The sequence below is a fragment of the Stegodyphus dumicola genome, chromosome X1, assembly GCF_044657685.1.
Source record: "Stegodyphus dumicola isolate Sdum_Otavi_A_Nest chromosome X1, ASM4465768v1".
In the NCBI taxonomy this organism is placed as follows: domain Eukaryota; kingdom Metazoa; phylum Arthropoda; class Arachnida; order Araneae; family Eresidae; genus Stegodyphus; species Stegodyphus dumicola.
In genome coordinates this window covers 86330773-86344950 of record NC_140780.1, presented here as the reverse complement: position 1 = coordinate 86344950, position 14178 = coordinate 86330773, and the positions used below count along the sequence as shown (strand labels likewise).

General features: G+C 31.2%; 1 protein-coding gene across 2 annotated transcripts in view; it reads left to right on the top strand.

Annotated features, from left to right (window-relative positions):
* Fur2 (furin-like protease 2) overlaps nt 1–14178 on the top strand; it is a 234229-nt gene that overhangs the window by 196691 nt on the left and 23360 nt on the right. For both annotated transcript variants that reach the window (XM_085806945.1, XM_085806944.1), the window contains 3 exons: nt 1392–1541; nt 6686–6795; nt 8609–8708. In XM_085806945.1, the coding sequence (XP_085663071.1) occupies nt 1392–1541; nt 6686–6795; nt 8609–8708 (360 nt within the window). The remainder of the gene's footprint in view (nt 1–1391; nt 1542–6685; nt 6796–8608; nt 8709–14178) is intronic.

Sequence of the window (14178 nt, the reverse complement as noted above, 5' to 3'; positions counted from 1 at the left end):
TTTAATGCTTTCGATGATATTTTCTAAACTGCCCAATGCTTGTTCAGAATCTGTAATCAGAGCACAATCGGCATCTTCATCAGCCAGTTGTAGCTTCAATTTTGGGAGCTCAAATTTTCTTCTCAAGCTGACCTAACTTATTTTTTTCATATTGTAATTTTGACTGCTCTTCAGTCACCTTGTTCTTTTGATCCTCTGCAGCAGCTTTAATAATTTCATGGACAAATTCAGGATCAGTTTTATAACTATTACCATTCTCTATTAAAGTTTTGATTTCAATCACTTTCACTTCAGCCAACACTTTTAGGCCTAACTCTTCCGCGATTATTTTCAAATCTTGCTTTTTGATATTGTTCAATACACTCATTATTAGAATAGTAAATTCATATAAAGCAGTACTTCACCGTGCTTATTTCTTAGTCAAATCCAGGACCAAGCACCCCAGATTTTCTGCGGGAGGAATTTGAAGTTGATGTACTATTAACTTTGAGTAAATTTACAGTAAATAATAAGGAATCCCTTTTTCTTTTCCACACCATGGAACATTTAAGATTTATAAAGCTTAACAGTAAAATAAAACAGTTGCCCAACACCTTCTCATGATCGTTGAATACAAGGACAATTTGGTATTACTTCATGGGCTTACACAATCACATGGTGCCTGCTCATACTAGATGAGACTTAAAAGTCTATCATCGCCACCTCCACATGGTCTGACATCTTGTCATCTGCCTCGCTGTATCTCCAGGTGTGCAGGTGATGAGTTTTTTCTGTCAGGTGCTGCCTATTGGTGGTTGCAGGACTTGCCATTCTTGCATTAATATATAGCAAAATGTATTTAATTTTTTAGAATTTTGAAATACAGGTACAAATCTGTCTGAATTTTTTTTTTTTAAATGTTGTTGTTTTGCTGTCTTTTTTTCAAGTTGTATATTAAATATTCCTATTTTGTAGATGCAATTAACTCAGTGACTATAAGTGGTCAGTTTTATTATCAAAAACAAATAAGTTAGTGAAAAGTTAAGACAGTGCTAAAACTGTTGTTGAGAATTATTAATATCATTAAAATTTCTCTTTGCATTTAAATTTTATAAAGAGAAGTATTAATACTAGCAATTTGTTGATATTTAATTACTAAAATTTTATAACTTTCTAATCAGTATTAAAGGAGAAAATTTTTTAGATGTTTAGCTATTTTAAACAACTAAGGGGAAAGTATGAATACAGTAGAGCTGCATAAGCAAAATTTTTTGAAAGAATAGAGCTTTTATTAGTTATAGTGCTTATAATATGGAAGTGGTATAGGAGAATGCTGAAATCAATTTCTCTTCTTAGATTGGTAGTATTTTAATGTGATGTAATATTAAAGTAATCTTATGTTCCATTCACAGATGTAAGAAATGTCACGAAGCATGTGAATCATGTTATGGCCCTCTTCATTTTAACTGTCTGAGCTGCTCTGGATACTTTTTATTCAATGGTACTTGTCAGCCAAAGTGCCCTAGTCGTTTTTATGCTAACAGTGATTACAAATGCAATAGGTAAGATAATTTTTATTATCTGTTCGTGTGTGAAGCAGAACATAATGTTCTTATATGATGATGAAAACTTAGTAAGTAGTTTAAAAAAACAAAATTTTCTGTTCAGTGGTAGTTTATAAGTTAAAAGTATAAATATTTTTCTTGTATAATACCAAAGTTAATAGTTTGCTATAGGAGCACTTATGAAATACTTCAAGTTTATTTTCAGAGTAGCAATAATATTAAAAGTAATTTCATAAACATTAATTTTATATGATGTTGAACATTGAGGTTTCAACTTCATTACGTTTTAATAAGTTTTATAGATTAGGTTCAGCACTGTGATTAAATTACAACTTACTCCTCCTATCCATGCTACCATCCCATTAAAATTTGAAATATAGCTGTGAAGTTCCCGCTAAGTGAAAACACTTTTGAGAAATATTTCTGCATGAAAGAGGAAAGTCTTGTTGAGAGAAATGACATAATAATTGGTAAAAACCCAAAGTGCAAGTCTACCTATATTTTAAAAAATTTGTTGCCAAATTATGTCAACACATTATAATGGTAATGTAATGCTTTTGTTTGGTAATACAGTACAGAGTCTGAGATGCGGACTCGTCGGGACTTTCGCGATTCTGAATTTAAGACTTTTCCGGATATTATATCATCAGTTTAAATCTAGTAAAATGGCATGTAGAAATAATAAAATTAAAAATATGGAATCGTGATTTATGAAATAAAGAAGCATTTATGATTTACAAAAATAAAAAATAAATAAATAACTAGTTGAATATTTATTTGTTTACTTATTAAGCATTTCTTTCAATGTAAGTTGTTTAAGTTCCTTCGTTTTTTGGTACTAATACTTTCTCTTGCAGACAGACATAAATTCTTGTTCAGTTACATTGTTGAAGTCCTGTAATTGCTGTGTCGAGAGTTCCAACTAGCTTGTCAATCGATATTTTTTCGTTTTCAGTAAACTCTCTGCTACTTTCTTCACTATCTATCGTGGTATTTTCTGGATCTAGAACCATAATACAGATTTTGCCATCCATTAATTGATTGATGACTGAGGAGCATTATCATCACAATGAAATACTTCTTTTACATCATCTGTTATTACCATTTCTCCACATTTTCTTACAAAATCCTTTAATTCGAAAATATCGTCTTTGGTTTGCGATATCCAAAAACCTTTAAAATTTGCGGCTATGATCATAGAATTTAACTATCATTCACTATACATATTTGGCTATGTATCATGAGATTGATGACTAAAGAAATGTTGCTCCATTAAGTTTTATTTTGCTTCTATCGCGCTGCGAGACAATTAAGCCGGATTTGTATTAGTTTAGTTATTTATTATACTTACGTCTATTTCTTGCATATGCTAAAGGCTTATCTGAGTCCTGAATAAATAAATTCTCACATATACTTAAAGCTTATTGAGGGCCTGCGCTAGATATCTTACCACCTGATGTAGTCTCCTGTGGATCCTAAATTCTGCCGCCCAGTGCGGCCATACGAGCCCTGGAGCTGTTTCTGGGTTTATGTGAGTAGCAAATTAGTAATTCTTAATTCAAATAGCACTAAATGTAATCTTTTGACTTATGAGTATCATTAAGAAAATCTATTTTTAGCATATAGAAAGAATTTTTCTTTTAAAGTTTTCCTTGTCAACATTTCTTGGGCATTTAACTTAAATCTGTAATCATCGCTAAGCGTAATGTCAACGTAAAAGGTTACCATACTATTTATTATTCAATTACTAACATAAAAAAATTAGGCATCGCTACATGAGTCATTACTCATTTTATCATGTGTTGATAAACATGGGGTGATGGAAGCAAACTATAATAAATAATGATTCACCAGGCTGGCGTCAGGGATATAAAATATTAGTATATGTAAAATCAACGACGTATCTATATAGAATGTTTCAGTTTGAGATGTATACCAAGCAGATACGGATTGGAGCCAAAATCTCGCTCATACGAATTTATGGTAAAATGATTTTTTCTTCAATAACGAGGCATTTTATTTAGTACTGAAGTGAAATTACGAATCAGGACCTCCACGGGTTTTATTATGAGTTGGGGAGCGAATCAAATGCGCATTCGTAAAGCATACAAAAAAAATTTTTCTTTTATTTGTTGGTGTCACTGAGGTCCGGATTTTAGATCATTCTGGATATTGGACGTCCGGATCTCGGACTTTGTACTGTGTTATAATTCCAGGCAAGAAAAATTTGGTATATGCATTGCTTATGTTTTACATGTGTTTTTTTATTGTGTAGTATTATTTTTTACTCTCAGTATGAACTCCTTTATTGCTCTCTGGTTTTACTTTTCTTTTGTGCCGTGCTCGAGAGGAGAAGGATTTGCTGGGTGGCTTCAGTTTTTTTTACTGGAGTCGAATAATTATAAACAAAGTGTAAAGTGAGGTGTAAACCTCCCTCTAAGTGAAAACTCTTTCAAAGCTCACCTTTCACCTTTACCTCATGAGATAAACTCCTTCAAAACTCACCTTTACCTCATGAGAAAAGAAAGACTTGCGGAGCAAAGTGACATACCTGGGGGGAGGAAGAGCGAGAGAGAGAACAAGTCTACTTACATTTTGTAAAATTTGTTGTCAAATCATCCTTATCATTTAAATGTTGTTTATATTCACAGGATACGTGCAAGTTATTTACCAATTTAATAATTTTTAAAGGAAGATGGATTCATTGGCAACATTTTATTTCATATTTAGTTTTGGAAACAGTAAAAATGGAGTTCTTAGGTTGGATTTGAAAAACAAATATATAAGAGGTAATGGGGGCAGTAGGAAAAAACTTCTATTAGTACAAGAGAGATGTTGTACATAATAAATGAATTAACATCAAACAGTGTCTCTTGCCATGGATCCCTGGTACTATGAAGATCCAGCTAAAAGAACCAAGACTCAGAGGATGAGACAATAGTAGCTGTTACTGTTATAATTATGAAGCTTTATGCAATTAAATTATTACATGTGTAATCAATAAACAAATATTTATATTTTGGTCACAGTTATTACAGTTAACCATTATGTTTGACAAAAGCTGCTTTTACATTTGTATAAAGCAGGTGTATTTTGCAATTTATGACGTGTAAAAGAAAAAGAGTAGGATTTTAATTTTAGAGAAATATTTGAATATCTTGACCATAGGTGCATCTGATATATTCTTAATGTACATTGATTGAACAAAATATAGAATATACCTAATAAGCCTTGCTCATATGTGAAACTTCTTTGTACAGCATACAGTTGAGTAAAAAAATGTTCCTAAAGCAGGTTCTTTTGTACAGTGAATTCAGAAGTGTGCTTTCCTCAGTTTACCTTCCCATTATTTTACTAGTGAACTTCTCTAAAAAATAGACACCGTGTGCTAGATATTAACTTACAAATTTTCTTGACTTATTGTTACAAATTTTGTATCTGTGTAAATATGTTTAGTGAAGGTATATGTGAAACTGTAGTATCTTTTGTATAATGTATCATGAAATGCTTGAAAAACGAAGCTCTGCCAGAAAAACAGTGTTACAGGGGCAAGTCTATTTAACATTTTAGGTAAATGTCTGTCTCGCAAAATTGAGGAGATATCCCAGAGCTGGCAATGGTTTGGGGGACTATATTTTGCCAAATTTGGCGAGAAATCCCCCAAAGTCACCAAACTTGGTGACAATTTATTGAAATTTTGATCTGGTCCATGTATTGGTATACTGTACTTAGTACTGTAATTGATCCCTTATATATAGAGCACTGGCAACTTTAACCTATATTCTTGATTTTTCATTTCAAGAAAAAGCCAACTTTTTCTAACATAATCAGTTTCTGCTGAGTGGTGACATCACCAGTTTTCACAGGAATGTCAAGAAACTTGAATAAAGAAAAATGCTGTCAGCTGTATTTTTGAAATTGGGATATGCACATTCTGTTTGTAATAAAACTTTTCTAATAAAGTGTTATACAAACAGATTTTTGAGACAAGAGAACTCTGTCAGTGTGTATTGTCATATACCAGTGTGTAATCAGAATATTTTGAGCTTTCAGATGTGGATAATACTGATTAGATTAATTCATGTTGTGGCGAGCCGTGGGATTGTTGATGTTTCTTTAAATTGTAAGTCCAGATAAGACTGACCATGAAGAAATGAACAATTGCAATAAAATTGTACACATAGCACAATAATGACTGGAAAGCAAGATATAGGCAATTTCGTTCCTAAGGGGCCTTATAGATAATTTTTGCCACCAGCTTGGAGCTAGGGACAGCTAGGAAGTTCAGTTCTGAATCAGCTGTGAGATTTAGCAATTAGTTGAACTATAAGTTAGGGTTTACCCTGATAGTAATTTGAGGAACTTAATGATTTATTTCATGTGCTAAGGAGGAACTGCTAAATATCTCACTTTCTAATTGAGCTATTTTTACAATTCCAAAGCTGTTGCACTCATAATTAAAATTCTTCACGATTCTATGCAGCAAGTAGGCTTCAAATACTAGACATGTTGCCACAAATAAGGTTAAACCCAAAATAAGCCGTAAAATTACCATTGTAATAGCAATTAATAAATAAAATATACAAATAAAACAATACAAAATGCTACAACAATACAGAAATATAAAATACAATATAAAGAATTAAAGTATTTAAAAATTTAAATGATCAAAATGTTTACAATGTATTAGTCTGATTTCTTTTCTCAAATACATTATTTTTATTATTTTATATTTCCAATGTATTATAAAATAAAATTTTTGATACAGTAAATGGAAGAGTGCTGTGGTACTATCATGCTGATTTGTAAAGTTCTGTATACTGAAGTCTGATTTCTTTTTGAAAATATATTACTTTTCTTTTTTTAGTTTGTATTTCCAAAGCTTTATAAAATATAATTTTTGATACAGTAAATGGAAGAGTGCTGTGATAATATTATGCTGATTTGTATAAAGATTTATATTTAAAAATGTATGAAGTGTGTGCTTCTTGCTGACTTTGTTTTAAAATATGTATTAATTATTATCCTGCAGTGAATGATTTTTTTTTCCTTTGTGCATGTGCAGCTTAAAGATGTGTGACTGTAAAACATTTTGTAATTTAATGAATTGTGTCTTTTAAGGGCTTTTTAATATATTTTAGGTGTCATAGATCCTGTGAAATATGTAATGATAATATTACATGCATTGAGTGTTCTTTTACTTGGGAATTTGATGCATCAAATAAATGTGTATTGAATTCTTGCAAAAAAGGTATGTAAATTATATTTTGAATCTATTGTTAATATTCTTTCTTTCCCCATTTATACTCTTAGTCACATTTTTATTTTTCTAATTATGTTAATCCCAGTACTAGAAATTTTAATAAAATGTTATAGTGCATAATAGCTAGGGAAAAAAAGGAATATTTCGTGGTTGTGTATTTATAAGTAACACTTTATTACTCCTTAATAAGTGCTTCAATAGTTATTAAACTTTCTTTTGGAAACTGTCTTCCATTAAGACTTCACAAACTTAACATTCCATAGCTCAAGAATGTTGTTTTAAGGAAGTAGCAAATGACATTTTATTCTTTATGTTTTAAAGCTTCTTTTATTGTTTGGTTTATAGATATTTTTCATTATACACTGTACATAAATATAATTAACATTATGCATCTCGTAATGAAAGTAGTTAAAATAACAGTATAATGTACGATTAATTTATTTTAAATGTAATTACATAAAAGTGATTTTATGCTATAATATAGTGATATATATATTGATAAAATATTGCCCAATAATATAGTTTTGAAGGCCTTGTTGAACATTTTGTGATACCGTTGTCAAGAGATGTTCAGTTAAATCCTCCAATTTCAATTAATTTTGACACTTTTGTTCAAGAGATGTCAGAAATATTAAGGCATTTGACTGAGAGTAATGTTGATCCACTTAGAAATAATGTCAGTGAAATTGCTTTCACATATTGAGGTTTTAAAAAATTAATGAAGCGTAGCCATTATTCATTTTAATTGATACTTAAAAGTAAACGGATCCCATATTTAGATACCAGCAATGATAAATTCATATTTTATGCATTTAGTGCCTTTTTAATCTAGAATATTGTTATGATTACAAAAAAAAATTGTGTTTTACAACTTTGCTGTGCACCCAGATTGAATTGCTTAGTGCTCCTACTTTGTTTTTGTAGTTCAGTTTTGTCATAGCCTCCGATTCTATTCATTGTGCCTTAAGTGTGAAGATACATTTTTCTTTTACATAAGCAGCAGTGTAACAAATGTGAAGCAGGTGTAAGTTGAGTGAAAAATTTTTAATATTGTGTGCAGCTGAAAACTATTGAATTCTGTTCTGTAATCCACTACTACTCAGAATTGAATATATTTTAGTTAAGGCTCAGAGTTCAGCACGTTTCAACATCATGTGGTTGAAATGTACGTCTGATATAGTTACAGCTACCCTTTGTATTGCTGTTTAGTTATTCTTTGCTCAAATTAAGAATTAATGCTTCTAGCTGATTTTTATGCGTAATTTCATTAGCAGTTTAATATATTCTCTGTTTTAGAAGTAAGTAATGTCTAATATTTTTCAAATGTGTGCAAGTAATAACTATTACTACAGTTTTGTTGAGTATAGAAATTTTACTATTTTCATAGCATGAAGTTTAAGTGTTATTTGTAAAATAATTGTATGAATAATCTTTAATTGCACTGTGATAATCTTATATTTTTATCGTATAATGTGTAGTAAAAGATAAGTTAATTTTCCTTACCTCAAACCACTTGCCTGTGAGAAGTTCAAATGAGAGGGCATTTAATTTAAGGTATATTCTAAACTTCACTTTGATAAATTTTCTGTTTGTAAATAAAAGTAGAATCATTAAATTTTAATTAAATTGTAATGAAATTATATTCACACAAACATATTCTACTATTTTGCTAATTTTGTAAAACCTTCTTAATTAAGGATTAAAGGAAAAAAGTAGTTAGTATAAACTAAGAATATACATTTGTTTATCTAAAGTATTGTGTCTCTTTTGAATTAAAAGTAATCCATGTTATTTTGCTTAGGATGGTATAATCAGGATTCTAAAAGTTGTGATGCTTGTTACCCACATTGTCAACAGTGTATTGGACCAAGCATTCAGGATTGTATATATTGTGAAACAAAGTGAGTCAGATAATTTCTATTCAAAATTTTGCCATTAACTGAGTCAGAATTTCACGTGATTCTAAATCAGTGAAAGAATGCTTAATTCAAAATTGCTCACTTGTGTATTAAGCTTAAAATTATGTTTGTCTTAGTAGTATTGTACAGGACATTTGAGAATTATTGGACATAATTGAAAATAGTGCTCTTAAACAAAAAAAAAAAAAAAAAAAAAAAAAAAAAAGAATAAGAAACTAGAAGAAATATCAGTAAAATGTTTTTCACTCACTAGCAATGTTATTAGGAATTTTAATGTGAGAACCCTTTGTTTCTCTTAGTATGCCCAAACAATATTCTGTTTCATGCTAGTTATTTTTAAGCAGATGAAGGGTTATGAAATGAATAGCAAATGTTATGAGCTGTTTCAGCTTATTCCAGTTAACAAGTACATGGCATCTGATAGGTAAGGTCTTTAGCATAATATCTCAGAAAAGAACCCAATACTATTTATTTCTAGAGAGTGAAAAACAGTGTCAAGGTTTTTAACTTAATTCAGTATATGTTCAGCAGATTCATACATTGTGATCATTTCGAAGCATCGTTTGGAGTATTTAAATTTTGTTTGCTTGAAACTAATTTCTTGTACAAGATACCATGACCTGTTGATTTTGGAATGCAAGATTCTATGCTTACATGACAAATGGATTTTCTTAGGTTTTTGATGTGGTCTATCGTGCTCACAGTCAGTTGTCTCATTGTCCACATTAGGCCTACTGGTTCTTTCATTATAAATATATAGCATGATGTTTAAACTATTTTATCCACTGCGTAGGTGAATTGGTTAGTAGAGTATTAGAACCATGGTGGGACCATCTTTTAACTTTGATGGATATAGTTTAATTCTACAAGCCATAACATTTACACTTTGCTGCTGTATGAAAATTGTGACTTTTGATTGCAGTCATTATCACATAAAATACCATCTAAGAATTTCTGCACAAAACGATTCTTCAAAACAAAACATCTGAGTTATTCTTGAGATGAAAAAAGCCAGTGATCTTGCTTTTTAAAATGTAATATTCAAATTTGTCCATAATTTTTGGACACCCTGCGTGTAATGCCTTAAAAGTGTCTTGTTGAGTTTAGGTGATAGTTTTCAGTTATATTAGCCAACTAAATTTCAGTGCATTATGTTGTGCAAAGTCTGAAACAGCAGAATTTTTGTTTTTGAATAATTTCCCCCTTCCTTATGAAGGCTAGGAATGGAGAACATAATAAAAAAGAGGTAGGTGTGCCATTAAAGCTGTACCATCCCCGATTAACTGACATGCTTGCATGCCACAATCAAACACCTGCTGGCTGGAGAATTGCTCTATGACCAATGGCAGTAAAGTGTTTCAGCCAACTTTTTCTTTTAATGGACATGCTTGCATGTCACTTTCAGACACCAACTGGCTAATCATTGTCTTATGACCAATAGTAGTTCATCGATTGATGTTTGCCACAACCATACTTTTGGCCCCTGGGTTCCTGTAGTGGTTTAGCATTTTTTTTTTGTGTGATTGAAAAGTGAAACCTTGAGATGTTTGGATTAGGATTTTGCTTATACTAGTTTTCTTTCATTAACATGGTAGTGTAGAAGCGAGAAAGATTCTGAAGTACTTTTAAATTCACTTAATATAGATAACTGGACTCTTAATTTTCTAATTTAATGATACTTATTAGGTTTTTATAGGCTATTATTATTACACTTATTTTATGAAAATTGAAGTCTGAACTTTTTATCATGTCAAAAAAAGTTTCTAATTCTGGGGCTGCAAGATGATCTGCTGAACAAAAGCATGTTCTGATGTTAAGCAAGAAAGAGTGAAATTGCTGCAGCCGTCTCCCCAAAAAATATTTATATTCATTTCAAAATGATGTGAGGAGCATGGTATTGTAAAATCAGTAGTATATGACATAAAACAGTAACAGGAACTTTGTGTGAATTCCAACATCTAACTTTTATTGATAATATAAACATCTTTAGTTGTGCTACAAGTGACAATCATGACAAAGTGATGATTGAATTGGTGAAACAGCATCACAATAAACAAATGCCATTGACAACTTAAGCAAAAGTGTTACATGATGAAATGGGCTTCAGAACTGACTGCTTATATTCAACAGGTTGTTTAGCTAAGTTTAAAAATTGCCATGTTATAAGGCAGTTATATTTGGAAAGTCAGTAGTAGATAACTTAAAAAACAGGAAAAGGAACCATATGTGGAATCTGACACCCAGCTCTAAGTGAAAATAGAAAATTTTTTCTTTATGTTAATGACTATTATGACAAATTGAGGACTGAATGGGAGAGAGGGCATCATAACAAGAGTATGCCATTGACGGGTCTCGTACTAGTGATTCATGTCAGTGTTAAATGAAGAAAAATTGAGTGCACATGTTGAGTTTAAAAAACTGTGCTCAGTTTGTTTAGTTCAATTTAGAAATTGTCATTGTATAAGTTAAAAACTTCAGGTAAAAAAGCTTCAGCTGATATCGAAGGTGTTGCAAAGCAAGATTAGCAATCTTGGCAAATACAAATGCTGAAGGAATGTGCAGATGTAAAAGTTTCATAACTGGAAAAGTGCACAACCTCAGCCATTTAAAAAAGTAACAATTGTGTTGTTTTTCAAGTAAACCAACATTAATGACACAAACAATAAATGATTGAAAATCGTTTCATAACTGAGGGTTTGCAAAATTTGAATTTGGTGGTTTATTGATTGATGTAAAAATTGTCTTGATTATAGATAACCATTCAGCTCATACCTAAAATTTTATTAAATAATAATTTCTCAGTCGTATTCTTTCTAAATTGCACATTCATCATTCCAATGGTATCCGATAGCTGTACATGCAGTATCATGAACTGCAGATATGAAGTAGCCTTCTTAAAATCCTTCTTAAATTTTTTGAAGAGTTGCGAAAACATTCAGGAAGTTTTGAAGTACTAATTTAACATAAATTCTCCTATTTAAAGCCTTGTGTGGACTTGTCTGCAGATATTTTTAAAAATACTTGTCAAAAATTTGTCTTGCTATCATATTTCATGGTGATGGTGGTGGTGGTGATGATGATGATGATGATAGCCACAAATTTGATGGGTTTTTGATATTGCAAGCAATAGGCAAATTTCTCCAATTAATGGAAATTGTAGAGATGTAATAATGATTGAAGATTATACAAAAGTTTCTCATTATGCTGACGAAATCCGGATCATCAAGCACAGAATGGAAAATGTATTAAAAAAAATTTCTGGAAGGTTTCCAAAACAAAGTATTACATGGCAAGATAGTGGACCAACAAATCATGCCAAAAGAAATATTAGTGAGTCCATGAAAGGTTCTCGAGAGGTACAGTATGAATCTAAAATTTTGAAACAAGCGCTACTCTTACAAGTATATCAATGAAAGAGAAAGAGAAATGTAATGATTTTAAGTACCATATTTGATGGCATATAAGACGCACCCTTATTTAGAAGGCCACACACATATAGATGTAGAAAACGTTATGTGTATCTAGACCTTTATCCGGGCTAAAAATAGCATTCAGTATTGAAAGTTAACCTGTGTCCTTCACGTATAAGACGCAGGTAACTTTTTTGAGACCAAATTTAGGAAAAAAAGTGTGTCTTATATGCCGTCAAATACGTTACTCTTCATTCATCTGTTGATATAAGTAACAATGAAAAGAAAATCCCAGAAACAATTAGTTTTTAATAATGCAACCAAATGTGGTGTCTTTGTAATTGATCAGATGGCTAGAATGTATGTTGTAAAAGCATCTTCTAGAAGATGGCCTGTTCATACTTTTTATAATATTTTAGATTTAGCTGCAATAAATACCTGGATTACTTTAAAAATTTACTGAAAAAACAATTACAAGACATATTACAAATTACTACGCATTTGACCGCTACAAAATACTGAATTTTGATGACAAAAGGAAATTTTAAATTTTACTTAAAAAGGAATTACAGCAAACTATACATCATATGAAGCTATTAAAATGAATATCCTTTAAAATTTCTTTACACTTTAAAGCAAAAGAAAATATTTTTTTTGTGCAAGTAAATTAATTAATGGATTACCATAATTTGCGGAAGAAAGGCCACATCAGCCTAAATGCCGCAATCGAGAACAATGGCAAGAAAAAAATAAAAATTACACAGAAATGGCGCATCAGCGTAAACGCCGCAATAGATTAAATTGCCCGTGACATCGTCGTGGGCCATATAGATGAAAAATCTCAACCTAAGTCCTGCTATATGACATACCAGTTAAGAAAAATGCATGAAATGAAACCATAACTCAAAAATAAATTAAAGGTAAGAAATGTGAAAAATATATTTACCTTCACATATATACTTATATTTACCCACTGAAGAAGTCCATAATTGTAATACTCAGACTATATTATAAAAAATGTTGCAACAACGAAATATTGAATTTTGATGACAAAAGGAAATTTTAAATTTTACCTAAAAAGGAATTACAGCAAACTATACATCATATGAAGCTATCAAAATCTGATTCTTCACTATCTGAATTAAAAAGATTTAGTAAATCCTGATCTAAGTCCAAGTCTTCCAGATTGTCACATTCATCCTCTTGGTTTACAATCTCTTTATCTAAGGATATACTTTCAGCTTCTTTGAACCCTGCTATTATTGACGATGTTTTTACCGATTTCCACACACTTCCTACCCGCTTTGCAACTTCTTCATAAGATGCTGTACGCATTTGACTGCTTTTGGTATACGTATTCAATCCTTGACTCATCCAACACTCCCATTGCTTTTGGACTTCAGCTTTGAAGGATTTATTACCTGACAAATCTAATGGTTGTAAGATTTTTGTCAAACCACCAGGAATTATTGCTACAGTCGTAGAGAATTTTTGACATCTGGTTTTCACTGACTCAAGTAAATGAGCACGCATGGAATCCATTATCAATAACCCTTTTGCTTGGAAAAAAGATCCCATACGACACTGCCAAATTTTTTGTAGCCACTCATGCATGATTGTTTCGCACATCCAGCCATTCTCGTTTGCACAAATAATTACGTCGTTGAATAGTCTTTCATTTAAAAATGATCATCGGCTTTAGCTTGTCACCATTTGTGGCACAAGCTAACACACATGTAAATGACGTTATTTCATGCCCCGTCGTAAGCACAAATACAGTTTTTGCACCAGTTTCATCAACAGTTCTGTTTGCAGGAGAGTCGAAGTCTAATGGCATTTCATCCATATTTATTATCTGTGACCGAAGTTTTTTTTTTGTCAATAATACTTGTCACATATTTTAGAAAAGATGCCTTTTTATTCTGCCAGTCCATTGGTAATTGTTACCCGACTGTTGTTCTAGTACGCACAGAAATATTTTTTCTTTTCATAAATCTGCTGCACCAGCAAGGCTCTCCTTTGAAATCATTTATATTAATTTG